Source organism: Thunnus maccoyii, chromosome 10 (assembly GCF_910596095.1).
Source record: "Thunnus maccoyii chromosome 10, fThuMac1.1, whole genome shotgun sequence".
Classification (NCBI taxonomy): domain Eukaryota; kingdom Metazoa; phylum Chordata; class Actinopteri; order Scombriformes; family Scombridae; genus Thunnus; species Thunnus maccoyii.
Window position 1 is genome coordinate 2762332 of NC_056542.1, and position 27625 is coordinate 2789956.

Sequence of the window (27625 nt, forward strand, 5' to 3'; positions counted from 1 at the left end):
TGAAAACAAATAATTATATGAAACAAATATTTGTAAAAATCCTACTATTTGTTCTTTGCCGAGTAATGTATTTGTATTCGGACGCACCCCTACTAGCAACAGATGCACCAACCATGTCTGTGTTTGTGTTCATTTTAGCTTCTAACTGATCTCAGATGTTTGTACGTTTATGAAATTAACTCATAAAGTTTTGCAATCCTGCAAATTTTCCACTCGAGATGAAACATTTTCAGCTCACATGATCACGTCTCTGTCGTAGTCGTACAATCACATATCAGAGGAAACAAACTGGTCTCACAAACTGAAAATCTGACCAGCACACACACACACACACACACACACACACACACACACACACATGCAGGCACAGACAAATATAAACTGACATGCAAAAGCATAAAAGCACACACACACATTCATATTAAAGTCGGCACAGTGCAGCTTTCTGCCTTTGTTGATTATTCTCTGTCACTCCATATGATGGTGAGAGATAACAGATTTGGATTTACACACACACACACACACACACATACACACACACACATACACGAGTCACAGCGAGGAAATCCCATCACGAGTTGAAAGCTCAGACATCAGACACACACACACACTCACACTCGTCAGAACCGCTGAGGGTTTGTCACAGCGAGAGCCGGGCTGACACACACACACACACACACACACACACACACACATAAAAAACACAAAGAAACGCACTAAAATACACACAGTTACCCAGATGTACAGCCAGCGGCTCCACAGCTGCACTCCTCAAAATCCCCGGAGGTGACGGAGAGAGAGAGCTGTCAATCACTCAGGAGCTATTTACAGGCCCCGCCCACCTGGGGACATCCTCTACCAGCATTTATTTTTTAAAATTACATGAAATAATAATTAGATTTATGTTAAAAACGTCTCAATCATGAATGGAAACACACACGCTGTCCATGTAAAACACACACACATACACACACACACAGATGCGGACATGGTTTTAAAGCCGAGCAGACACACACATCACACTCCCACAGTTGTCAGCGTTGGAGTTCCTCCATCAATAATCAACGAAGCGCCGCATTAAACTTTCACCGCTTTATTTTTTAATGGCTGACAAAAATCCTCAGATATTCATAATTCAGACGACAGCCGCTGTTTCTCACATCACACCGGATTCTTCCTTCTCCAGTCGCCGTGACGACGCTCAGTCAGAGACGATCCGCACAGCGACAGAGATTCCCTCAAAATAAATCTACCAGCCCCCCCCCCGCCCCCCCCGCTAACCTCTCCATCCCCGGAGTCACTGACATCCCTCCTAAAGCTGAGGGACAAACCCCGAAGACGAGCCGAAGCCTGCAAAGACTAAACGAACCGCACATGAAGATAGTTTCCACCAACTTGCACAGATTTTTTTTTTTTTTTTTTTAGTCTTTGACAGTCATAAACTGTACGAGTGAGTAATCACACAGACGACAGGGGAGTTCTGGTGGTAGACGACCCGGCAAATCCTGCAAGAACACTACAAAAGTCTAAGAAATTCATGTTCTTGTAGCAAAACAAACATGGATGGAGAGCAGCTGCTTGTGCTGTTAATACAGCGAGAGTTCTTCCTGGTCTGGTCGAGATCACAGACTGTATGTAAAGATGGACGCAGCGAGGTGTGATGTCACCCGTTGGTTTGCATCCATTCCAAATGAGGAGTGCAGGGTGTTGCCTTTCCTACGTTAGCTACTTTAGCTACATTGTGCTAACAGGGCAGATATGTGTAGAGGGCCCAGTATTTGTATTTGTATTTGTATTTGTTGAGGCAGCAAAATTATTTATATTTGTATTCAATTAAAAGTGGAAAGAGGCTTAAAAATCCAGATTAGTGATGTCAAAATTAGGAAATGTGCGTCATGTAGCAGGTGGATGTGACTCCCCTCGTTGAGACCTGTTTTTTTTTTTTCTGCCCGAAAACAAATAATTTTAAAAGTATTTGTATGGAACAAATATTCGGGAAATAAAACACTATTTGTGCTTTGGCGGATAACGTTTTTGTATTTGGGCAGACCGCTAGCAGCAGGTGAGCCAGCTGTCAATCACAGCTGTCAATCAACATCCACACAGCGGACATCAAAGCTGTTATATTGTCCACTGAGTTTTGGTGTGTTTGTGTTTGATCTGGTTCTGCTCGGTCTAGTTTGGTCTGGTTTTATTTGATCTGGTCTCATTTTTTCTATTTCATTTTAACTCCTCTTCCTTTTTTCTTTTTTTTATATATTCTTTTTTTGTCCCTCTCTCTCTCTTTTATTCTTTTTCCTCCATTATTTGGTGATTTTAACAGATTCAAAATTTGAAATGCTTAAACTTTTCTTCTCTTTTCTTCGCAGTGGTTTTTTTTAGCTTTGTCCTTTCATGTTTCCTCCCTTTCTTGTCGTCTTTTCATCTTCTGGTGTAACTCTTGCAGAACCAATCTGACCGTCTCTCTCTCTCTCTCACACACACACACACACACACACACACACACACACACATCAAATACATTCCTCTGATTGCTGAAGCTCTCCTCTTGTTATTTTTCGAGCCTCTGCAGCCGAGTTCTACCCGTCTGCTCCTCGAAGCAGATTAAAACGAACGCTACCGAGTTATCGGTAAATCCTTTTCGACCCGTCCGGTTGCCCCACTTCCCATGATGCCTTTCCCCAACTGGCCAATCAAGAGGGGGAGATCAGACAGAGAAATTCAGTCTTTACCGTCAGATATTTGGGGTTCTGGACCTGTTTATCTTCATTTTTTGTGCCTTTTTTTACCTTTTCTTTCCTCCGTTTGTCAGTTTTTTTGTTTCCGTTGCTCTATTTTTCTGTCGTCCCCCTGATATATTTCCCCTCCGATCTTTTTCCTCACCCCCCCCCCCCCTTTCTTTATTCCACCGTCATTGATCCTCTCTGCAGTCGTGTCAATAGAAATCAGGCCTGCTGTGGATCTCCTGTTTGTCTGTATGGATTGAACTCGGGGGGCCACTGAGGTTCCTGAACGCGGCAGTCGGGGGGGGGGGCCCGCAGGGCTCTCTCTCTCTGTTCCCCTCCGTGGGAAACAGGGATCCTCGCTGCCAACCCGGAGCGAAGCGGCGCTTATTTTCAGCCTCAGTATCGCTGGGAACTGAACAACGACGGCTGACGCAATGATGTCATCAGTTTGCTTTGTGGACACAGCGGCCATGTTTAATTTATGTCGCTTTAAAGTCTCATCTGATCCCTTTTTTTTTTTTTATCTCCAAACCTCCAGTTTGTGTCGTTGCAGCAGCCGGACTTCAGTATTAAAACATTCTCACATTTTACACTCAGACATAAGAGCAGAAAATTAGGAACATATTAATATTTATCTTTAAACGCTCGTTATATGTAACATTTGTAACACACATGCAACATACAATAGATGCATCTTTGTACAGTGTCTTTTATTTTAATTGTTTGTAATATTATGTATTATACTTATGTATTACTGTTATGTGTTTGGCAAAGTCTGTTCAAAGTCCAGTGATAAAGAACAACTAACAAGTATTGTGTGTGTATCCAAAGCCTGATATATCTTATTCCTCCGTTGTTGTCCAGAAACTATTAAAAACTCGTCAGTGAGTCACACCGCTGACCTGGGTCACATGTTCCTTCATCATGAAGAGTTTGGTCACGTTAGTTTGTTTAGAAACGGCTCCAAAGACTAATAACAGTATCATGTTTTCAGTCTCCGGAGAGTAGTTCTGTGTAAGGCAGACGCTGTGTGTAGGAAACCTGCTGTAATGATTTAGAGCACAAAACAGAAAACATTTAACTTTGCAACTTTATCCAAATCTGCTGTTTATGCTGCATGTCGTCTAGAGCTGCAACAACAGCAAAAATGCCAAACGTCAGCTAGTTTCAGCTCATGAAATGTGATGATTTAATGCTTTTGTTGGTCATTACGTGATAGTAAACTGATTATTTTGGGTTTTGGACTGTTGGTTAGACAAAGCAAGACATATTTCATCACCTTTATACGTCCCCTAAGCTTCATATTAGCTTCAGATAAACTTTAAAACCCCATCACTTCCATTGTAAGGTCATTATGTAAGGATCTTCTAATGGTCAGTATGAACAGGAGGAATGATTAAAACAAGAAAAACCTATTTATATGTTCATTTGGGCACCTGAGTGTTGTTTTAAGACAGACTTGAAAAATTGTGAACCTGTCCTTTTAAGTCCAAAAGTAAGATTATTTGACTGATATATCAGTGTCGTTGTGAACATGTAAAGCTTCCTGCTAGGGTTGGGTATCAAACCTGTTTTTGGTACATTTTGGGACTGGTCACAGTGTGTCCATTAGGAGTGTGCCCGAATACAAATACATTATTCGGCAAAGCACAAATAGTGGGTTTCATACGAATATTTGTTTCATACAAATATTTTAAAAGTTATTTGTTGGGGGTGTTCCCCAGAGATAAAACTGAACTACTGACACAAGCAAAGTGCTCCTGAGGGACTCTCCATAACCTGTTGTTCTCCTTCTCCTTTCCACAAAGTTAGATTGTAAAAAAATAGGCAATAAATGAAAAATGCAAAGCAAAAATTACCTTTGAAGTTCCTCCCTAAACGTTACACGCTGTGCTGTCTCTGTGTTATGGGTGTATAAATAGGTAGAGGTCTGTCTGCAATGAGGTGATGAATAAAGTTAACAGTCGTCTATCTGGAGATCTGGGAGACTCCAGTTCAAGACCCGGTGTGGGGACCTCCTTCATAAGATGGAAACACACATGAACACCTACTGTAACACATTTTACAAATAATTTTGATGCCTCAACAAATACAGATACAAATACAAATACTGGAATCTCTGCACATCTCTAGTTCCCACCAAACAAAGCAACAAAATAAAATGACTGTAATCTGTGATGAAGGAACATGTCACCCAGTGCAGCGATGTGACTCACTGACGAGTTTTTAATAGTTTTTGGACGACAACAGAGGTCCAAACATGAGATCTGTTGACAAGAAGAACAATATATAAAATCACCAGACATTTCCTTTAAGATTCAATTAGGAGAACTTAATTCTAAATTCAAAGGACACTGAAGCTAAATAACAGTTGAAGTTAAAACATCAGGATCTCAAGTTTGTTTAGTTTATAAAACTGTTGTTGACCAGACTGGAGAACCTGGACGATCCGACAGATGATGTTGTTTGACCACGTCAGATCCATCCGTCTGCTGCTGACTCAGCGTGATGGTGACAACAGGAAACAAATAACCTGAACCAGTCTGTCCAGTAACAGACGGTCTGGTCTGATCCCGTCTGGTTTACGTTTCACCAGCTCATCATAAATCTATCACCAAGTTTATGTGTGAAGTTCTTACTGACTTCAGGTCCCACCGTTAAACTTCTAAAGTCTCATCCAGTAACCAGTTCTGGTCCAGTTTGGACTGGTTTAGTGTCTCTGCAGTAACATGTAACCACTATAATAATCTATTCTGTTCCTTTTTCTTGCTGCTTTCACACACTGAGCATCTACATTTAATCACATTTAATTTAATGACTTTTTACAAATATAAATTCAATGTTATCCTGCTGCATTCACCCCAAAACCTCTTCTTCTTCTTTTTTCCATTTTCTCTTTCTTCTTCTCCTCTCGACCCTGCCTCCACCTTTTCCTGCTCTGACCACAGAATCAAGCCTCTAATTGAGTTTTCATGTTGCTGTTCGCTCCTCCGTCGCTCTCCTGAGAGTGCAAGAGGTCCTTGCACGTCTCCACCAGGACTTATAGACGACATTAGTGGTCAGGCAGACTCGGCCTAAAACATGCAGACATGCACACTCGCTCTCAACCCTGAAAGACAGGCCTGCGTGTTGGTTTTCATGCTATATCTACAAGAATTAATGTCAGAGAATGACTTTATCTGACCCTTTACTGTGCTCCACTCTGCCAGAGTCACAGTAAGTCTGTTTCCATCCACCTGCTTTTATGTGTATTTTCAATTTGTGCTTCAAATAAAGTGAGAGCAAACGCTGGTAATTTAAGAGTGTGTGGAGCGATGATGATGATGAGGAGACTGTAACCTTCCTCACATCACATGAAACTAACAGAATCTTCTGAGCTTTGACTGCTGCTCTTTTAAATGATGTCGTCTCGTTGTGTTTCTTCTTCTTCGGTTTAACAGCACCGACTGGAGGATTAGCACCACCTGCTGTTTATCTGCTAATGCTACTGCTAACAGTAGCGGATGGAAACGTGCGGTAATTAGCATTTATCTTTTGCAGATTTTCTGGAATTTTTTTAAAATTTACACAACATTTGGATGCAAACTGAAGAGCAACAAGTAAAACTGAAGTTATAGTTCTATAAAAATATTATAACATTTGTTTGGAGAGAATCAACAGTAAAAGTCTCAGCAGAGCGCGTCAGGTGTGTCTGATCTGCTGGGTTTTTCTGCTGTGGTTTGGTTTGATGTGGTCCAGTGTGGTCTGGTGTAATCTGGTCTGGTTCAGTCTTATCTGGTCTGATTTGTGTATCTGAGACATTACTGAGTCTGTCTCGGTCAAATAAAAATAAACAACAGATTTATTCTGCTGCATTCTGAAGCTGAAACCAGACATTGTTTGATTAATGTCAATAATTTTTTTTCCCCCTTTGACGAATCAATTTTTGATTATTTATTTCAGCCGAACACATTCATGTTGTTGTAACAGAAATGGTTTAATTCAAATATCAGAACATCAGGAGCATCTTGATGAGGAAAATATAAAATGAACCAGGATGAGTTTGTGATAATCGAACATTTATTTTTTATTTATTTGCCAATTTTGTTGTTGCTCTATTAAATTAAACTTCTGTTTACTGTGTGTGTGTGTGTGTGTGTGTGTGTGTGTGTGTGTCCCTGCAAACAAAGACATTTATGCATTGATTTTTCATTTTTTTGTCGTTTATTATTCTCATCATTATCCGCCTTGTTATCGTCGCTTTAAATTTATCTCTTTCACCCCCACCCCCCCTCCCCCTCTCTCTCTCTCTCCTCTGTCTCTCTCTCTCTTTCATCCCTCTCTCTCTTCATCAGCAGTGAAAAATGGGGCTTAATTAACTGTGTGCCTGCAGGACTTTGGCTTTCTGTGTGTGTGTGTGTGTGTGTGTGTGTGTGTGTGTGCAGAGGTAAAGTAGGCCAGTCTATAAGGTGGTTAATTAGGATGCAGCAGGCCTCTGTCCGCTGGCTCCCAGGGACCAGATGGAGAGCCGGGTTCACAAACAGAGGAAGGTTTGTCCGACGATGTTTTCACTTTCACCTCGACTCGACTGCAGAACCAGAATCCAGACTGAAGTTTCTTCTCCTCGATCGTCGCTTTTCTTTACGGAGCCGATGTTTCCGATCGTTTTCTTTTTGTACAAAACACACAAATTCAAAACCAAAAGAGCTTTATTGGCACGAACATAATCAGATACAGAACTGCCAAAGGACTGTTTGAATACTGACAATAATTAACAACACATTTCAGGAGAGGAAATATATAAATATATTATATATGTAGTATAGCAGTGTTTTAACTAACTGTAACAGCAGATTTAACATCTTGCTTAAAAATGTGTTATTTTTAAACATTTATAAAATAAATAAACAAACATACAAAAAAAGATGGATGTAGATGCGTGTTGTGAAAACACACCTGCTAACGCTAGCTTACTGGGAAATTATGCTAACAAATATAATAATCAAGTCACATTAAACTTAGTGAAATATTAACAGTAACAACAGAAACACAAACAACTGAACAATAAATCTCAGTGGAAATTATTACAAATAATAATAATAAACTCAAATGCAACACAAACACTTAAAGTTTATTTGTTATCATGTAACACACACACACACACACGCGTGGTAACACAAAGCCAGAGTGCTTTCACATGTCAGAGACTTGTCGCCCCGGCAACCGGTCCCACAGGAACACCTGCACCCTGTAAGTTACCACGGAGACACATCCCACACTGTCAATCAAACACACACAACCACACACACACACACACACACCTGTATATGTGTGTGTGTGTGTGTGTGTGTGTGTCCTGTAGACTTCAGGTAACACAAATCTCTCTGATCTTCCTCCGGCGACAACACAGCTGCACACACACACACACACACACACACGCACACACACACACACACACACACGCAGGGTTAAAAGGGATCAAGGGTCTGTAAAGGGTTGATACAACGTTTTTATTCTGTAGTTTATCAGTTTATTTTCTTAATATAATTCTAAACTAAACACATTAAACCTTCATCACATATTCTGTGTTTTATACAGTCAGTAATGGCAGTAATGAGAAATCTGTTAACCAGCAGTCATGAGGTGACGAAGGACACAAGTTGAAACACGTTTCTCTGGCAATAAAGTTTTGACCAGTATTTTTCTTCTCTTTACACCTTTGAAGCAGGTGAAGTTGTGTCAGAAATCTCTTCTCTGCTTTCAACCAGCAGTCGTTAACAAGCTGTTGCTGCAGATAAAATGATCATGTTCTGATCACTACACTGTAAAAAATACAGGTTAACAGCAGCAGCTGAGTGATGACAGAGAAACATGTATCATCAACATCCTGTAAAACATCACAAATATCAACAAAACAACTCTGAATTATATCAGGAATGTGCTGAAGAGCAGACGCTGCACGATGCTGCGGACATGAGGAGTCAAAGTCCTTCTTGATATTTATTTATTCTGCAGTTTGGTACCAAAAAACAACAACAAAAACCTTCAGGCTTAAATGATTTACATGAGATACCTCACATGAACACACAGCCATGTTGAGTACAGACCTTTATTATCTGTGAGACGTAGTCAGTATTTAGGTTGCTGTAGCTAACGTTGATTAGCTTCAGGTGTCGTCAGGAGAAGGAGCTCACGCGTCACGACAAAATCTCACACTAGCAGCAACTCTTTGGATTTTTAGTCACTAATGAACAACAGTCCTGCACGTCTGAATCCTTCACTACCAACATGATCGACAGGAGAAACAACACAGACAGTCAACAACCGTTAACACCGAGATGCTTTGCATTCAGTCTGAACACAACAGTTACCGTGTTTCTGCTTGTTCTCTGCAGCATGTTTGACCTCTGAACCCCTAAATAAACCTTCAGTAAACTGATGTGACAACACAACAGTCGACTCCTGCTAATAAAAGCCGTTGCTGTCGACTTCTGAGGATTTTTTTTTTTATCCCAAAAACTCTCTTGAAGCCCCACAAACCAACCGGCAGCAGTCTGGAGGTTACCTGCCGGTCGTCAGTCGCTTGTTTTTTTGGGTCTTTTGCTTGTTTTGTCTTTCTTGTATCTGACACCTTCTCATCCTTCATCTTTTCTTGTTTTATTGCCTGTTTTTTTATCTCTGTTTGCTCCTCTCTCTCTCTCTCTCTCTCTTTTCCCTGCAGAGCACTTTAAAAATAAAACACAACTTGCACTTTAATCACCTTTCATCATCGGCTGTGTGACAACCTGTGGGGGCGCGACCACAGTTTAATTTAATCCCCCCCCCCCCCCCCCCCACACACACATCTTGTTTTCCATCCCTCCCCTAATTGAAGCTCTATCTATTTCTGCAGCGGCGCTGGTTAGCTGCCACGGCTCCTCTTCACACTGAATACATCAGCCGCCATTCAAGTCAAGAGACTCGAGAGACGGAAAATAGCTCTTCTCATTGTGTCTCCGTCCTCTCTCCGCTCTGATCCCGATACGCTGCGTGTCAGACAAACAACAAAATCCCCCAAAACAAATAAATGAATTTAAATGAACAGACGGCAGAATGGAGTAAACAAAGAACAATTCCCTTTCTGTTTTTAGCTTCGGTTTAGCATAACGAGCCGTGACACGCTCCGCATTGAGATTCAAAGTGGACTTAGCTGCACTTCACTGGGACTGTTTATTTGTTTATCCGCTTTTATAAACAGGACGTGTCGTTCTCCACACTTCCTGTTTGACTAGTTTGTTCTGTGTTTCAACACAACACAACAGACAGATGGGACTTTTTTTTTTTTTCACTGCAGGACGGCTTTATGAAACTTTATTGATCTCTGCCAGGAATTTAGGCCAACGCCGCCGCCGCCGCCGCCAAACCGATTCAGCAGATAAACAAGAAGAACAATCGACACACACAAACAAACAGCGAAGAGTCTCCAGAGCTCAAACCTCTGCCAACGCTGATCAACTCTCTGCTTATTTAAAAATATTCACTTCAGTTGAAAAAAAAAAAACACAGGCGGACCTGGAGAGAAGCTGAGCGTCGTGACAAACATGAAAGTTGTGACAGCAGCTCGGCGGGGACGTGGACGTATATGAGAGAGATGGTGGTGGAGGGAGGAGCGGAGGGAATACAGAGGAACAGACGCTTCGTTTTCTCTGTGTGGCGATCTGAACGCCGGCTGGGACTTCCTGCATCACATCACCGCTTCACTGGAACGTGTTGAAAGCATATTACTGTTCTGGCCTGAATATAAGACGACCTTTATATTATAAGACACCTGTTTCTGAATGTAAAACACACTTTCACTGAGAAACTATGAATCCCAAAGAGAAAAGAGTCGTTTCTTCCATTAAAGCAGAACATAAATCCCACATTTGTGTATCTTGTCAGTATCAGTATCAGTCATGTTTCCTCCGTTCAGGCTCTCGGAAGCGTTGAAATGAGTCTTTTTGTCTCTCTGAGCTCCTCATCATCTGTGACAGCAGTCATTTATGACTGTTTGACAGATGACGCTTCAATCCATCACTGCAAGTTAAACTGAGATAACCAAACATATCATATATTAACAGATTCAGACTTCCTAGATCAATAACTCAACAGCAAAACTTTGTTAAAACAGAAACAACGCCTCTTTCCTAACGTAGTAAAGTTAACATTGGACTAATAACACTGGTCTCTATGTACAGCCGAAAACAGATACTCAAATAATATTCAATAACCAACTCAGTCGCCAGAAGAAAACGTTGACATTGAACGTTTCTGCAAACAACAGAAACGTATCATATTAACATTTCTACCCGTTGAATAATGATGTTTTATGGTGTGACGACGCTGTGGTTCAGGTCTGGTTAGGTTTAGACACAAAGACCACTTGGTTAGGGTTGGGGAAAAATCATGGTTTGGGTTAAAATAAAAAATAAAATAAAAATGGCCGATGTCTCACTAAAAACACCCGCTTTAGTCGGTTGACATTGGTTTCGGTTTCGAGGTGGTCTCAAACCGTGTTCTCTGCTGCCAAGAAACTTACTAACCGTCCACCTGCTCCTCCTTTATAGGAAAGATCAACTCATATAGATCACATGTGAACTACGTCACTTCACAAATGTTTTATGTATTTCACGTGTTGAAACGTAGATATTCATATTTGTTTCTGTGGTTTGCAGAAACGTAAACTGCCAACGTTTTATTCTGGCGACCAGGCTGCAGTAACTTCAGTTCTGTAGTGTTTTATATATTCAACTGTCTTTGTAAAGTTTGTTTATGTGTGACTAATTGTACAGCTCAGTTTTTCTTATTTGTAGTTATTTATAATTTGATAATGAAATGAAATGATAATGAAAATATAATTCTTCAGTTTAATTTATTGAAGAATATCAGACTTCTACATGTTTGTTGGGGTGTTTGCCTGGTTTACAGGTAGTTTTATAGTGTAATAAATACTTTATTGTAAAGTTCAGATTTTCTTATTTGTAACATTGATAATAAAAAATAAAAGAAGAATAAATATCATCTTATATTCAGGCCGATAAGGTAATAAGGTGAGTTTTATTCCAAAACAAGACTTAAACTAAATAGAAAATAACCTTTGAAAGCGAGAACTCGCATGAAATGTTCTACGTTTTTCTTTCTTTCTAATTATGTGGAAGTCGATCGCATGGACAAAGTTTTACTCAGCGACTCAGGTGCATCTGTTTTACTATCATAGTTGCTGATGAAGATAAAATGTACGAATTCCAACATCACTAAAAAAAAAAAGCGGTCCAACAGGGGGAACAAACAGGAGTCAGACGATGAGACCAGTTGGAAACAAACCTCCAGTTAGTCAAACTTACTGGGAAAACAAAAACCCAAACTGTCTGCTGTAAACGTCCATCACAACTCACCGACTTCTTGCTTGAAGTTTGACCTGCTGTAAATGCTGCACATGTGCAAACATGGTTTTAATGTGCAATTAGCAAATATTAGCAACATTACTGGTTTTAGCTCCTGTCTATATTTGGATAAAATCCTAAAAACATGAAACACTGCACAAAGATCATACAGAACAACGACTGACTGAGGAAACGTGTGAGACGTTTTCAGCTGGAACCAGAAATGTTGCTGCTAAACAAGAGATCGAAGAGAGTCAGTTGATTTTTATAAAAGCTGCTTCTTCACAGACGTAGACAGTCTTCTTCAGTCGGGTTTGTTTGTTCAGGTGAGACAGGTGACGCTGTGTCTCTGTTCAACCTGCTGCTTTCAACTTCAGCAGCTCAAAACAAAGTTCACAAGTTTACAGGTTAAAAGTTCATATTGTGGCCTTGAAGTCTGAGAAGAGACTAAAGAGACGCCTGAACACGCTAACTTCGGTGCAGCTCATTGAGAGTGAAAATTTAATCTAACCAACCACAGAAAATTACCCCAAAACACAAGGGATTATGGGTAGAAGCAGAGGGACGTCTGGACAAAAATGAGCTCATATTAACGAGTCTCTTCATGTGTTTCCAGATGTTTAAAATGCTGCTAAACTTAAAAAAATACAGAAATAAAGCAGAAACTTGATCATTTTACACTCATTTCATGTCAGACTGAAGTGTGGAAGAATAAAAGATGTTATGCTCGAGAGGACAAACATCCCTGTTCAACATTCAGCCCTTCGTCATCTTCCACTCCTCTTCTTCGCTCCAGGCCGGCTGCAGCCCCCCCCCCCCCCGGGTCGGACGTTGCGGTGCTTTTTTAGTATGCATGCATGCATGTGTTCAGTGAGCTCTGGGCCGAGCTCAGCGGCTCGCATCAGGGATCAGCGCACCGCTCGGGCTGCGAGGCGCATTTCCTGCGACGAAGAGGCCGAGTGGAAAGAAACGCCGCGGTGTAGAGAGGATGAAGAGGGGATGAAGAGAGGATGAAGGCTGCTGTTCAGCTGGTGATGATGCCCTGCAAACATCACATGTAGACAATGAATCTCAACGTTTGAAACATGGCTGATGATTGGCTTGTTGTTTTGAGGGAACTTCGACCTGATCAGCTCCTCCTCTTCCTCCTCTTCCTCTTCCTCTTCCTCCCACAACACACAGATAACCAGTGTGGTTTAAACTTCTCAACCGCTTAAGCCAGTTGTAAACAGCTTAGCATCACAGTAATGAATTAAAGCAGTTGGCACAATTTGGCCACTTGGAGACATTTTGGTAGATGACGTCGCCCGGTGACACCACAAACTAAAAACTCCCTACAGCCGATAAGTTTAGGTCTAAAGGTCTGGAATTTTATACAGGTGTAGTTGACAAAATGTAGAAAGTATGTGGTGATTTGCATAGTTCTGGCATAAAGCATGTCCAAGTTATTGTTATTCAAATATGACTCACTGTAGACGAGGACCAAAAGGGCCATATTTGAACTAATGGAGTATTGGTTGTGTTTTAGCCACATGCTACTGCTACTGGGTGGTTGAAAGTACCAGTGAGACATAAAATACAATACAGGAAGTCCAGTTGGAGCTGCATATTCATACGTATACAGACAAGAAAGTTATCACAGCAGCAATCAGCATTTTTCATTGAAACGATCACACAGTGTTCATGTTACAGAGTGATCCACCAGGAAGGCTGCATGTATGTGATTGGCCGATGCATCTTCTTGCAGGATAACGCTGCATTGCGTGGTTCTCCCTACTGGGGGTGTGCCCGAATACAAATACATTATTCGGCAAACCACAAATAGTGGGGTTTTTTTTTACAAATATTTGTTTCATACAAATATTTTAAAAATTATTTGTTTTCAGGAAGAAAAATAAAACATGTTAAATACCAGCATGCAGGTCGGTTACATCACTATCTCAGTGTCTCTCCTCTGCTCCGCTGTGACGTCTATCAGCAGGTCTCAGTGAGAGGAGTCACATCCACCTGCTACATGACGCACATTTCCTTATGTGGACATCACTACCAGAGTTGGGAGTGTTCCCCAGAGATAAAGCTGAACTACTGACACACGCTTCATGAACACTTATTGTAACACTTTAATTTACCGTGAGCCAACTCAGATCAGAAAACGCTTGTATGTGTCGCTCTGGAGACGATCAATGACGTATTTTGTTGCAGAAGTAACGATGAGAAAAACACATTTTTCAGTGGCAGGAGACTTGTTTTAATATATAATATCTGCTGTTGTGAATACTTAAACGTCAAGTCTTCAAATTTAATACAACCTACACTCTTTAAAATATAACTTCCTGGTTGAAATGTTGCTTATATTTGGTCTTTTTGTGGTTTAAGTTTGAGGACTCACATGAGAAACAGCCCTCTAAAGACAGAGCTGCTGTATCCAAACACACAGGATTAATTAAATGTCATTATTCTGGTGTCAGTGACCTTTCATCAGCCTGGAGGACTGAAGGAGACATTTTGTCCAGCTGACAGCTCCTCCTCCCTCCTGGACGTGTGTTTCCATACAAAGAGCTCCAGTTTTTTTAGTGTTTTTTTTTTTTTTTTGCCCGGGTTGACACATGTGCTGACCGCCGGCGCCGCGTCTGAACGTGTTGATGTTTATCATGATAATGGGACAGATTTCATTTCACTTTCATACGCGGCCCACAGCGCAGCATATGTAAAACAACAGACAGAAATAGATGTGATTATTCTGGATTTTATGAGCCGACTGAAGACTGAAGACCGGCGACGCAGAAGAGGAAACTCTCCTTCATCACCTCGTCCTCCTCTTCTTCTTTACTTTGTTCTCTCCTACTTTATACTTCCACTCCACTACGTCTCAGAGGGAAATATTGTACTTTCTACTCCACTACATTTATTTGACAGCTTTAGTTACTTTTCAGATGAAGATTTGACACAATGGATAATATAACAAGCTTTTAAAATACAACACATTGTTAAAGATGAAACCAGTGGTTTCCAACCTTTTTGGCTTTTGACGTCTTACAAAAAGCAGTGTGTAGTCGGGGTCACATTTCACATGTCTATGAGTTGTTAACAGCTCCACCAAATAGTGATTTTTCCCTCTAAACTTCTCACATGCTTTCATTTCAATAAATGTTCAAATGATCCAATATTTCAGCAAAAATCAAAGATTAGAGAAAAAGTCCAAAAACTGAAAACAGATTTGTGTATCAGAACTTTGTTTTTTCTTCTTTCCTCTCCCATTAATCATCTCACCACCCCTCAGATTTATCTGCTGACCCTTTGGAGGGGCCCCACCCCTAGGTTGGGAACCACTGGACTAAACTAGCTAACTGTATATAAAGTAGTGTAAACTAGCTCCACCTCCAGCAGCTACAACAGTAACATGCTGCTCTAACACTGATGCTTCACTATTAATAATCTAATGATGTCATATATAATAATATATCAGTCAGAGGGACCAAACCACTACTTTTACTGCAATACTTTAACTACATCAAGCTCATAATACTTATGTACTTTTACTGCAATACTTTAACTACATCAAGCTCATAATACTTATGTACTTTTACTGTAGTAGGATTTTTCATGCAGGACTTTTACTTGTAGTAAAGTATTTTTACTGCAGTAAAGGATCTGAATAGTTCTCCCTACACTGTCTGCGTCATTTCTCTCCATTTTTCTCCCCTTTTCTGTTTTTCTTTTTGTCTTTTTCTTCTACTCTGTTCTCTTTCATTCCTCCACTTTCTTCATCTCCCCTTTCTCCTTCTCTTCTCTTCCTCTCCTGCTCTCTATTTGTTGAAAGACCTTCAGAGACGATGTAAAAAGACAGAAACAGAGGCAGACAGCGTTGTTCTTTCACCTCCTCCTCCTCCTCCTCCTCTTCCTCCTCCTCTTCCTCCTCCTCATCGCCTCTCTTCTTTCGTTGTCTCTCTGAAGTAAACTTTTCTTTCTTGTTCGGCTGTTGTCTCCTTCGCCGCTGTGAGATGACAGAGGTGACAACACAACAGCGAGTGCCGAAGCGCCTTTCAAACCGAACAAATCCCTCCTCAGAACCAGACGACATCTCTGACGACGTGTGTGTGTGTGTGTGTGTGTGTGTGTGTGTGTGTGTGTGTGTGTGTGTGTTTGACTGGGCGAACAGGAGCTGCTGCTCCGTATGATCCTCTGAAAGTTTTGTTGTTTTATTTTGCCTCTTCTCTCTTCCTCGCCGTCTCTCCTTCACTCTCGTCTTCCAGAGGAACACGATGCAGATGAAAGATGAGGAAGACGGCGGATGTTGTAGAGAAAAATGTCACCTCGTCCCCTTTGGCAGCTTTTCATGCCGCCGTCTTTAACAAGTGCAGCTAGCTTAGCTAACGAGCTACGTTACTACAAGGCGGAGACAGACAGCAGCTACGGCGCAAGCTAACGGAATGAAACAGGAACTAAAACACAAAGAACAGCAGTTTTCACATTTTGTAAAAAAAAAAATAAAGTAAATAAAACAATTGATGATGATGTTGATTCACACAGTATTGGTTTATTTTCATTTGCACCATTGTCCATTAATCAACATGGAAACTCTGAAGCTCTACGGAGCTTTTTAGCCTCTTAGGTCTCGTCCACACGTACACGGATATGTTTTAACATGCAGCTATTTCTCTGTTTTGGCCTTTTGTCCACATGTAAACTGCATTTTAAGTCACTGAAAACCTTTTGTTAAACTCCTTGCATTGTAAAGATTTTCAGAAACTCTGTTTTCAGTGTTGACGTGTAAACTTGGTTTGTGGCGTCAGTTTGCTGTTATCTCCTTTATTTTACATGAGGCGACATTTCGTGCTGGTTCAAACCTTCCTAACAGGACTTTTTATATGTTTACACATAATTGTACAGTTATATTGAGGACCAGAGGGGTCAGGATGGACTACAGAGGTCACTGATTGGCCGACGTGGCTTTAGGGTCAGGGTTATATCGCCGCCTGTTGGTTTGGCGTCCTCTTTAAAGAACTTCATTTGTGTTTTTGCGTTGTCTGTGATGTTGCGAGACATTTTAAAGCAGAGATTTTGTGGATGGGATTTTTTTTGAGAACAAAAAAAAGGATGTATGTGTTGACTAGACGTTAGCTTCTAGTGTTTGGTCTTATGTTTACTGTCTGGTTCAGTCTGTTTTCCAGCAGCAGCAGCAGCTGTGTTCATCAGATAACAGAAGCCAAATACTGTGTCTGTTCGCTCGTTTCCTTTCTGACTCTTAAGTTGTCAAATCATCAGTTGTTGCAGCTTTAAATTTGTCCGATAGCGTAACGTTAGTTGTAGAAAATGAAGTTATAAGTTGTTGTTGCAGCTCTGGTCAGTTAATAGATGGATGATGGTTTGGTTCAGAGCCTGCAGGTCACAGTAGATGTTGTTCAGAAGGATTTAGATCTTTTCTTCACTTTTAGCACCACAGATCTGAGGCACTTTAGTGCAAAGCAACTTACAATAAGTTCAACCTCAGTAGGAAAAGGAGATCACGGTAAAACTCTGATGAATGTTTGTCATGTAAAAACCTAAAGTTAAAGGTTGTGATATTTCTTTATAGTCAGCTGGATTTATACAACTCAGTTTAATGTCTTTTCATGTTTTTGTGGTGTTTATTTGTCACAGACTGGATATAAAGTGGATTTAAAGTGTTTTTTAGCACAACGACTGGTTAATGGTGTTAGAGAAAACACACGACAGAGTAAAGACTTTCATTTAAAACTAATTAATGAAATTCATCACAGTGAAAAACAGTAAAACACCAACAGACTCTTTGTTTTTCTGCTTTAATCGGCTGCTTGTTGCAGGACTTTAACTCCACTGATTCATGTGGAGATTAAAAGCTTTAACGAAACTGTTTAATTGATCTTTTATCATATAGTTATAGTGTTGTTGTAAATTGTTTTAAATCTTAATTGTTTTGTCTGTCCTCCAGGTGAGGAGTGGTACCTGTGCAGGTTGACTCTGAGCATGCCCAGTCAGGCCGACCTGCAGTGGGCCATGTTTCCTTCGCCTTACCTGGGCGCCGTGGGTCCTGACGCCACACCTGGCTCTGTAGTGTACCGCCTGTCGGCACGGCAACGAGACGGGACACTGGGACAGGCACAGTTCCTCCTACTGGACGGTGAGTGAACATTTAGTTTAATGTTAAGCTATATAATCTGTATTTATATATAATTATAAATATTAACGAGTTCAGACAGAATCAAACCTACAACCCTGTTTGTCAGAATAACTCTCCCTCTATGACGATCTCTCCTCCATAAATCTAATATAATATAATATAAATAATATATTCTCACAGTAAAACCTCCGATCTTCCCTCATAATCATGTTTCTTCAGTATGAAGAATCTCATTCTGCCGATTTACCAAAACACAAACAAAAAGTTGTAGATAGTTTTAAATAACTTTTTTCTGGTGCAGGATGAAGCTTCAGTGATGTCACACAGGTGTTATTGTGACGTCATGATCTGATCTTGAGGCCTCATGTTGTGAAAATCTTGAGAAACTTTAACGAGCCAAAGTTCAAACAGCCGAGAGATCTCTGTTTTCATCTGAACCTCCGCTCGTCATATATATATATTTGTGTTTTTACATTACATTTCATTATAAGTTATAGTTCAGATGTGTTATTTTGTCAGCAGCTAAACTCTTAATATCGTAACATCCCTCGATAACACACGGCGAGACGTTAGTCGGTGTTTGCCGCAACTTTATTGCACACAGTGACAGACTACTGTTGGCCGTACACACTAACCTCTCACACTCAGCCTCTCGTAACATCGTCTAACTACCGAAAACAGGAAGAAGAATCACCCCCCCCCCCACCTAACTCCTAGCCAATTACAGGTGTGCTATCTCCCGCTGATCACTGTTACAGGTAGATCACATGACTTCACAACGTCTAAACTGACAACAACATGACAGACTTTATGTGTGAACTAACATTTCCCACAGTAACGATCATAACAGTTCAACACTAACATGAACACAGTCCGTTACAATAGAACGTGCAGTATAATGACTATAAATGTCAGTAGTAACAACTTCATCTCATCTACAGCTACAGCGATTAGTCGATTGATTGAGCAGGTGATCAATTAATAAAAAAAATTCAGTAATTTTTTAAGCAAAAATGCCCAAAATTTTCTGGTTGCAGCTTCTCAGATGTGAGGATTTGAAGCTTTTCTGTGTCATAGATGATAGAAACTAAACGTCTTTGGATTTTGGATTGTTGGTCAAACAAATTAAGACATTTTGGCTCCAAGAAATTATAACGAGCCTTTTTTTTCTCATAATTTTCTCACATTTTATAGAGAAAACGACAAATCAATCAGTCGAGAATGATAATGATTGTTAGTTGCAGCCCTAACCCTCCAGGTGTCATTATGTGCTGTCATCAAAAAAATTGAAATTGTTTTAAAACAGTATCCTGACTAAACTTTTACATGTATCAGTCTGCCATAATCCATCAACATCATCCTCCTCTGATCTCAACTATAGTTAAAATAATTCATAATTTCTTCAGTCAGGATACGGGTCAAAATTGACCCGAGGACAACAGGAGGTTTAATCTCAGTGGTCTAACCTGATGACATCACTTTTTTGTGCAATAAATCGATACAGAAAGACACGACAGCTTTACTGTACAGTATATATATATATATATATATATATATATATATATATACACATATATATATGTATGTTTTAAGATCTAAATTAGCTTCTTTGTTCTGATATTCCAGATTATTTGAACACATCCAGTGATCATCCACACAAATCAAACCTCATCCTAGAACCTGTTTGTTCTTATCTCCTGCTTGTATCTGTAATCAGGTCCGTCGTCGCTGCTGCTGCTGCTGCTGCTGCTCCGCCAGGCTCTCTGTGACAAACCTGTTTTGTTCAAAGGAGAGATTTATAAATAAAATTTGACTTGTTGAATTTCAATTACCGTCAAGCGGGAGAGGGGGAGAGAAAAACGCACATAAACGGCATGGAGCTGCGCTGTTAATCGCTCCCCGGGGCAAAGAAAGCTCCCAGATTCGGGAATAATAGGAAAGTCTCTGGAGAGGCAGTGAGTGGGAGGCGGATGGGCGCCGGTGGCTGTGGATTTTTTTTTTTTTTTTTTTTTTTTTTAGAAGAGGAGAAGAAGAAGAAGAAGAAGAGGAGAAGGAAGGAGTGGAGAGATATTTTGAGAGCTAATTTCATATTAAGAGCTCCTGACTTCCCTTTGGCGTTATGTGACTACATGTGTACCAACGAATAATCCAATAATTTACATTAAAAATGTTTTTTTAATATCATGCCAGTATGGAAATATATTCACTCAGTATGTGTGTGTGAAGCCAATTAGTGGCATTAATGTGATTTTACTCCATTTCAGGATGTTAAGTTTACTGTTAGTGTTTGAGCAGCAGGACAACGGAGGGAAAAAGGTTTGTGTTGCAAAATTATTGTAAAAGGAGAATATTTTAAATGACGTGTGTCTCTTTTCTTCTATATTATAGTAATTAACAGTTATTACTAAAGGAAGGAGAAAGATTGAGTGTATGAAAAGTACGTTAAAGCTTTTATTTATCTTCTGCTGCTCAGGATTCACATTCAGGAAGTTGCTGCAGTTACAGGTTGACAGATACAGTCGGAGGCAAAGAAACTGAAGAGAAGAAGAGTCAAAAATCCACTGTTTCCCCTTGGTTGAGTGGTTAGGCCTGGCGGGGGGGGGGGGGGGGGGGGGTGTCATCTACTGCCAGATTGACAACTTACTACCTAACGACAACTAACATTAAAGTACCGTTAGGCTTTGCTGTCGGCTTCCTGACTCATTTCAAAAAAGACGAAGAGAGAGAGAGAGAGAGAGTAGTGGAGTAGTGGTCGAGCGAGCTAGAGAATGAATGAAGAGAGGGAGCGAGAATGCCGGTGAATCACATCAATAAAACGTTATTTTTTGATTGTTTCACAGCGGTTACGTTCCAGAGGACAAACGAACACACCCACACCCACCACCCCCCACACCCCCCCCAGCACACCTCCGCTAGACCCTGCAGCTGAACGCTCACATTCACCGTCATTTTTCTGACGCTCGCTCTCTCGTTTAACCACTCGCTCGCTTAAAATGAGTTACGCTACCTGCTGTTTCCCATGGCAACAGCACAGACGTTGACTCGAGTTTCGAAACAGCGCAGCTCAGAGGCTCCCAAATGCTATTGATTTTCGAATGAATGGATATTTGGTGTTATTTTTGGCATTTAACACTGATATCATTACCTACGATGTCCTTCGCGAATAAACCTCCATAAATCTGCTTAGAAATCAGAGAAAAAAGAGGCTTCGAACTTGTTTTCTTCAGTATCACAATGATCCAGTGACAGTTGTCTGTACGTCCATGTTACACTGCTAACAGGAGCTGCTAACAGCTGATTCAGCAGACTTTTAATGGAGACAAAATGTAAACAGATATTGGCTTAAATCAGGGCTTTATAGAGAATATTTATACCTTTACAACTGCCTGTCTGATGAGCTTTTATGTGGTCTTGCTCTCCTGATAGGAGGCCTACTAACACTGTATGCTGCTGTTAGCATGTTTGCAGTAGAAGGACGAGCAACTCTTCCATCATTTTGTCATTTTGTCTTTAATTATTACTGAACTGGGTTAAAATCAGCAGGTAAAGACATAAATCCAGTCTGAACGAGGCTAAAGACAATAAAACTGGCCTGGTTTTTCTGCTGAAATGGCAGCAGAGATACAGACGAACTGTGAGTCTCATCAGAAACGTCGTCCACAGACGGAGGCGGCAGGACGAGATGATTGACAGGTTGGATGCAGCTGTTGCTGGTTCAAAACCCTCTGGTCAACAGCTGGGATTCCTCTCCTCCGTTTTCCCTCCTTCCTTTCTCATCTTTGTTTATCTTCCTCTGCTTCACCATCGTTTCCTCTCTTCATCCCTCCATCTTCTTCATCTTCTTTTCAGCATTCTCTCTCTCTCTCTCTCTCTCTTCGCCCAGGGGGGACGTGGGTAAAAACGAACCAACGCTCTTCCTCTGAGTCTTCAAAGAGTGTTAACCAGCTCACACACACACACACACACACACAGAAATAAACACACATGTTGCTCCAGCTGGCAGAAGCAGCCTCACTTTCAACACACACACACACACACACACACACACACACACACACACACACACACACACACACAGCAGCCCTCCAGCCTCAGTTTGCCTTGTTTGGGTTTTCATAACTGTACAGCTGTGAATGTATCTACAGTATAAAAATTATAACTTCTCCATTTAACTGCCTGTTTGGTTTCTGGTGGATATTTGGCACGAAAACTGAGACGAATAAACGAAAAAAATACTCTTCAGCGTCTGTTTCAAACTGTGTTAAAAGTATTTTAGGAGAACATCCTTCATTCTTCTTCTTCTCTCCTCTCTGTCCGTCCGTCCAGGTGGGGAGGAATGCTTCGAGGTGGATCATCGCTCCGGTGAGATCAGGACGACGGGACGACCTCTGACCCCCAGTAAGGAGTACCTGCTGCGGGTGCAGGCGGTGGACGGGCGCGGACGTAAAGGTCTTCCCGCCACGGTGGCCGTCCTGGCCGGCTACCGGCCGCCGCAGTTCACCAACTCCACCTACAGCCTGAGCGTGCTGGAGAACACGCCCGCCGCTCAACCGTGAGTCACCGCAGGAGTCTGGAAACCAGTTTTACTACTTTCAAATAAGTTGGTTCATGCATCGCATGGTTCACATCCAGCGCCAACGTTTAGAGATAAAGAAAGCGTGATGTTGATGTAGCGAAGGCAAAAGCTGTGGGTGAAGTGGTCAAACTGGTAAAAAAGGTAAAGTCAGCACCCCTGCTCCAGGTCACACTGGCAGGATGACATCACAGAAATCTGTTGGTGGGTCGAGTCCGTCCGATCATACTTGAAACACATACGTTAACCAAAATAGGCCATTAAAACTATACTGGCCTGAATGCACCACAGTGTGTAACATCATCAGAGGAAATGTTACAGGTACCGAGATGAACATTAACAGCATCACACACACACACACACACACACACACACACACACACAGCTGACAGATGTGTATGGACAGAGGTAAACCAGCACCAACATGCGCTAAAAATGACACCTGAACACAAACACAAACCTGTAACGTCTCCAAGAAAATCTGTTTATATACGACTGAACTGCAACAGCAAATATGTTTTGCCAGAAACTTAAAACTGGTTGAATTACATCTTGTCTCAACATAATAACAAAATGTTAATTTACGTATTTGGCATTTTGGCATTTTATCCACCAAAGTATCTGATCTTGCAGGACAATATCTGCTGGTAGTAACTACAGCGATATTAACCGTTTTATGGCATTAACACCACTAACAGGGAGGAAAGAACTGAACCAGCTGACATCATCATGTTGTAAAATCAAACATTTTCAACAATAAAAGCAGCAAAGAGCTCATTAATGAACACCAGCAGCAGTGTTTCCTCCTGAACCTTTTCATTTAAAAGCTTTGTTACACAACCGAGGTGCCACTCCTCCAGTAATACAGAGATGTTGTTCATACACAGAGTTAATGTGATGAATCATTACTGATGCAGTGGACATTTAATAACTGGACCTTTAAGACTGTCGGAGCAGCTCTGGTCTATATGACGTTCTCCTGAAGTGTAAATGTGACTACAGGTCAACAGGAAGCTGCTCCACAATCTCCAACACACACACACACACACACACACAGACACACACACACACACACACACTGAGACACACGTGAGGACATGAACACACATAAAGGGACATAATGGAAGCACGGACACACATAACACGCATGCAGAAATACAGAAATACACACACACACTGCTCACAGGGTGGCATGGATACTTGGATATTAATATAATGTGGTTTGCGCCAGCAGCCCGGAGGGATTCTCACACACACACACACACACACACACACACACACACACACACACACACACACACACACACACACACTCCCCTTCATGTTTATCCAGACCTCGCTTTTAATAAATATTTGAATTTGCCACACTTTCAAATTCTCAGCCTCAGGCCACACTCATACATCTGGGTCCTCTTCATCCATCCAACCCCCTCCCCACATCTCCTCATCCCTCCATCCTCTTCCTCCTCTTCCTCTTCTGCTCCCTGCTTCCATCTCTCTCTCTCTCTCTCTCTCTCTCTCCCTCCTTCTCCCCTTCTTCTTCTTCTTCTTCTTCTTCTTCTCTTTTGTCTCACTCTACAGGGCTCATCTTTTCATGCCTCACATGACACGCAAAGCCAAAGAGCTGGCCGTGAAAATGCACACACACACACACGCACGCACACACACACACACGCACACACACACACACACACACACACACACACACACACACACACACACAGATGCCATTTCCATACTGAGTATCTGAGGCGGTGGAATGTGATGATGTTTCTGTAAGTAAAGGAGGACAAAGACTAACACTACCAACACCAGTGGTATATTAACCTAATATCTTTATTTAAAATGTTTGTTCTTTATAATAATATAATTACTCACTCAGATGCTCTGATCTGATCCTTTTAATGGTCTCTTTTGTTGCTATGGATACATTTCATTCCAGTCACAGTTTGTTCAAACTGAGGTGAAAGAACAAAGAAATCCAGCAGGTTGATTAACAAACTTTCCAGTGACAGTTGTGTTTATGTAACAGCACAATTAGACAAGCTAGCGATGCTACTGGAAACTAGCTTATCAACGCCTTCGACTGTCTGATTTGGAGAACAACGTTTCTTCTTCAGTGCATCTCTCTCTTGAGAGGAGATAAGACGCGAGGAAGAGATGTGAGTGAGAGCGAAACACTACAATGAACATTGAATTGACAATATACTGCAGTATATGCATTAAATTGGGGTTTAATTACCTTTGGGATACATATATAATACAGTTAAATGCTTCATTATATGGTTGCCGCGGTCGCCTTCAGTCCGTCCTCTCTCTCTCTGTGTGTGTGTTCAGTGTTGCGGTGGTTCAGGCCGTCTCCTTCCAGAAGAAAACTCTTTCCTACATGCTGCTGGTGAATCCCGGGAATCTGTTCAGCATCAACCAGGAGAGCGGAGCGCTCAGCCTCACCAGGACCGTCGACTACGAGAGCGGACACAACCTGCACACGCTGCAGGTCCGAGCCTCCGAACCCGACACCGGCCTGAGCAGCGTGGCCGAGGTACGCTCGCACAAACAAACAAACAAACAAACAAACACATAAACAGTCAGGTCCAAAAGTCTGAGCAATTCCACACAGACACTAGGGGTGTGCCCGAATACAAATATGTCATTCGGCAAAGCACAAATAAAAATATTTGTTTCATACAAATATTTTAAAAATTATTTGTTTTCGGGAAGGAAAAAAAAACAGGTCGGTTACATCACTATCTCAGTGTCTCTCCTCTGCTCCGCTGTGACGTCTATCAGCAGGTCTCAGTGAGGGGAGTCACATCCACCTGCTACATGACGCACATTTATTAATTTGAACATCACTTCCAGAGTTTGGGGTGTTCACCAGAGATAAAGCTGAACTACTGACACAAATGAAGCACTTCCCAAGGGAACACTTATTGTAACACTTTAATTTTCTAAAATTAAAAGTCTAATAAAAACAAAAACAGGATTTTTAAGCTTCTTTCCACTTTTATTCGAATACAAATACAAATAACTTTGCTGCCTCAACAAATACAGATACAAATACAAATACTGGACTCTCTACACATCCCTACTAGATACACAGTGTTCTACAAAAACGATGCAGGGAGACGTGATTAGAAATGAATATCATCATTTATTTCATTGTTTTTTATCACAAATAATGAGTCTGAAATGCCCCAGAAGACGATATCTTCTGTCACACCAATAAATCCAGAGACTTGAGCAGCTCACATCTCTGAAGAATGAAATGTACTTCCATCCATTTTCAGCTGCTCCTCACCCCGTCTGTGAGGCTGTATTCGTTCTTCAGGTGACTACTCAAAGATCGGTGGCCTAAAGGTTATAGAGAGACAAGCTGGTGACTGAAAGATTAGCTGTTCAGTCTCCAGACTGGCAGGATGAATCAGTGTAGGGAAAGTGAAACAGCGGCGCTCGTCTTCCCTCGTTATCACCACTCAGCTTCCAGGTGTGAAGGTGTGTAAACTGTGTGAATGTGGTCAGGCTGTTCCTGTCAAAGAGAATATAAATATAATAAATAAAGGATGAAAAAAAAAACACACATAGATTAATTAGTGCATCATGTCGAGTGGTTGAAGTGAGATCAGCAGGTTTTTGCACAGCTGTAAACAGGAAGCAGATAAATCATTCAGAACAGAAGATTAAAGAAAAAATAGCAACGTTTTGGTCAAACAACGTGAAAAACCTGATGAAGATTATATCATTAATTCACCAATTAGTGCTGACAGAGTTGTTTTGTTTTGAACTATGAATATTTTTCGTCCTCCAATCAAAAACATGTTTCTTCTTCTTCTTCTTCTTCTTCCTTCAGTTGGATGTTTGTTCTCTGACTTCACCTTAAATCTCAGTTTAACACGTGAACCTACGAGCAGGATTTATGACATCACAGCTAGTTTGGAGCCAATCGTGTTCCAGTATTCAACTCACACGAGTGTGATGTGGAAACTTGAAGCCTAATATGATTTTAGCGTGAGGGAGAAGAAGAAGCAGGTGTCGTTTTAAGGATTTCTAAGGAGATAACTGACCTTTTTTTTGTAGTGAAACCATATCAGACACAGTTTATGATTGAAAGCAGTTTTATATGTCATAAAACACGTCTGGAGGGGATCTTTAAACGCAGTGATATTTTGTGTTGCTGTTGCATCTTTTCCTCCGGAGCTGAAGTCATTTTAGCCTCTGAGGATTAATCACACGTCCATCTCACACTCACGAGTTCATGTGACATCATGGTGTTGCATCAGAGTATGAAAGTGTGAATCAGTGTCAAACCACCTGAGACATGAAGGAAGAACAGTGTTATAAGTGATATCACATCCTCTCTTCTCCTCATACATAAATACACATCAACAGGAAGACGTATTCACATCCTCCACATGGAAATACTCAAGTAAAGCACAAGTACTTTAAAACTTTATCTACGATCACATACGCAGACTCACATCTGAAGAATCGTTGACCTTCGACTGTTGCTGCTCTTCAGTGAAAACTCATAAATGTCTAATGAGAGAAAGTGCTGCCGCTGAATCACATGTTGTGATGCAACTGTTTCATTTCCTGTTTATGCAGCGTGTGTGTTCGTTATATGTTCATTATGCGTAAAACTAAACACGCGGCGCCGTTTGCCTCGTTTTCAGCCTTCAGTCCTGTGAAGCTCTCGTGATCAAAGCTGCGCTCGAAACCCCGATGATCAGATCTGATCACTCTCCGATCAGCAGTTTGAGCTCTGTAGAGTTTGTTGCATCATTATGGATTATCGCACACACACACA

General features: G+C 41.1%; 1 protein-coding gene across 3 annotated transcripts in view; it reads left to right on the forward strand.

Moving 5' to 3' along the window:
• Positions 1-27625, forward strand: part of si:dkey-22o22.2 (neural-cadherin) — a 171022-nt gene that overhangs the window by 49733 nt on the left and 93664 nt on the right. The window contains exons 1-4 of one of the 3 annotated variants that reach the window (XM_042424662.1): positions 17307-17822; positions 18057-18245; positions 22572-22797; positions 25156-25360. In XM_042424662.1, coding sequence (XP_042280596.1) covers positions 18092-18245; positions 22572-22797; positions 25156-25360 — 585 coding nt within the window. In that variant the 5' untranslated portion in view covers positions 17307-17822; positions 18057-18091. Of the gene's footprint in view, positions 1-17306; positions 17823-18056; positions 18246-22571; positions 22798-25155; positions 25361-27625 lie in introns of those variants that run through there. The other 2 variants (XM_042424660.1, XM_042424661.1) reach the window with 2 other exon arrangements.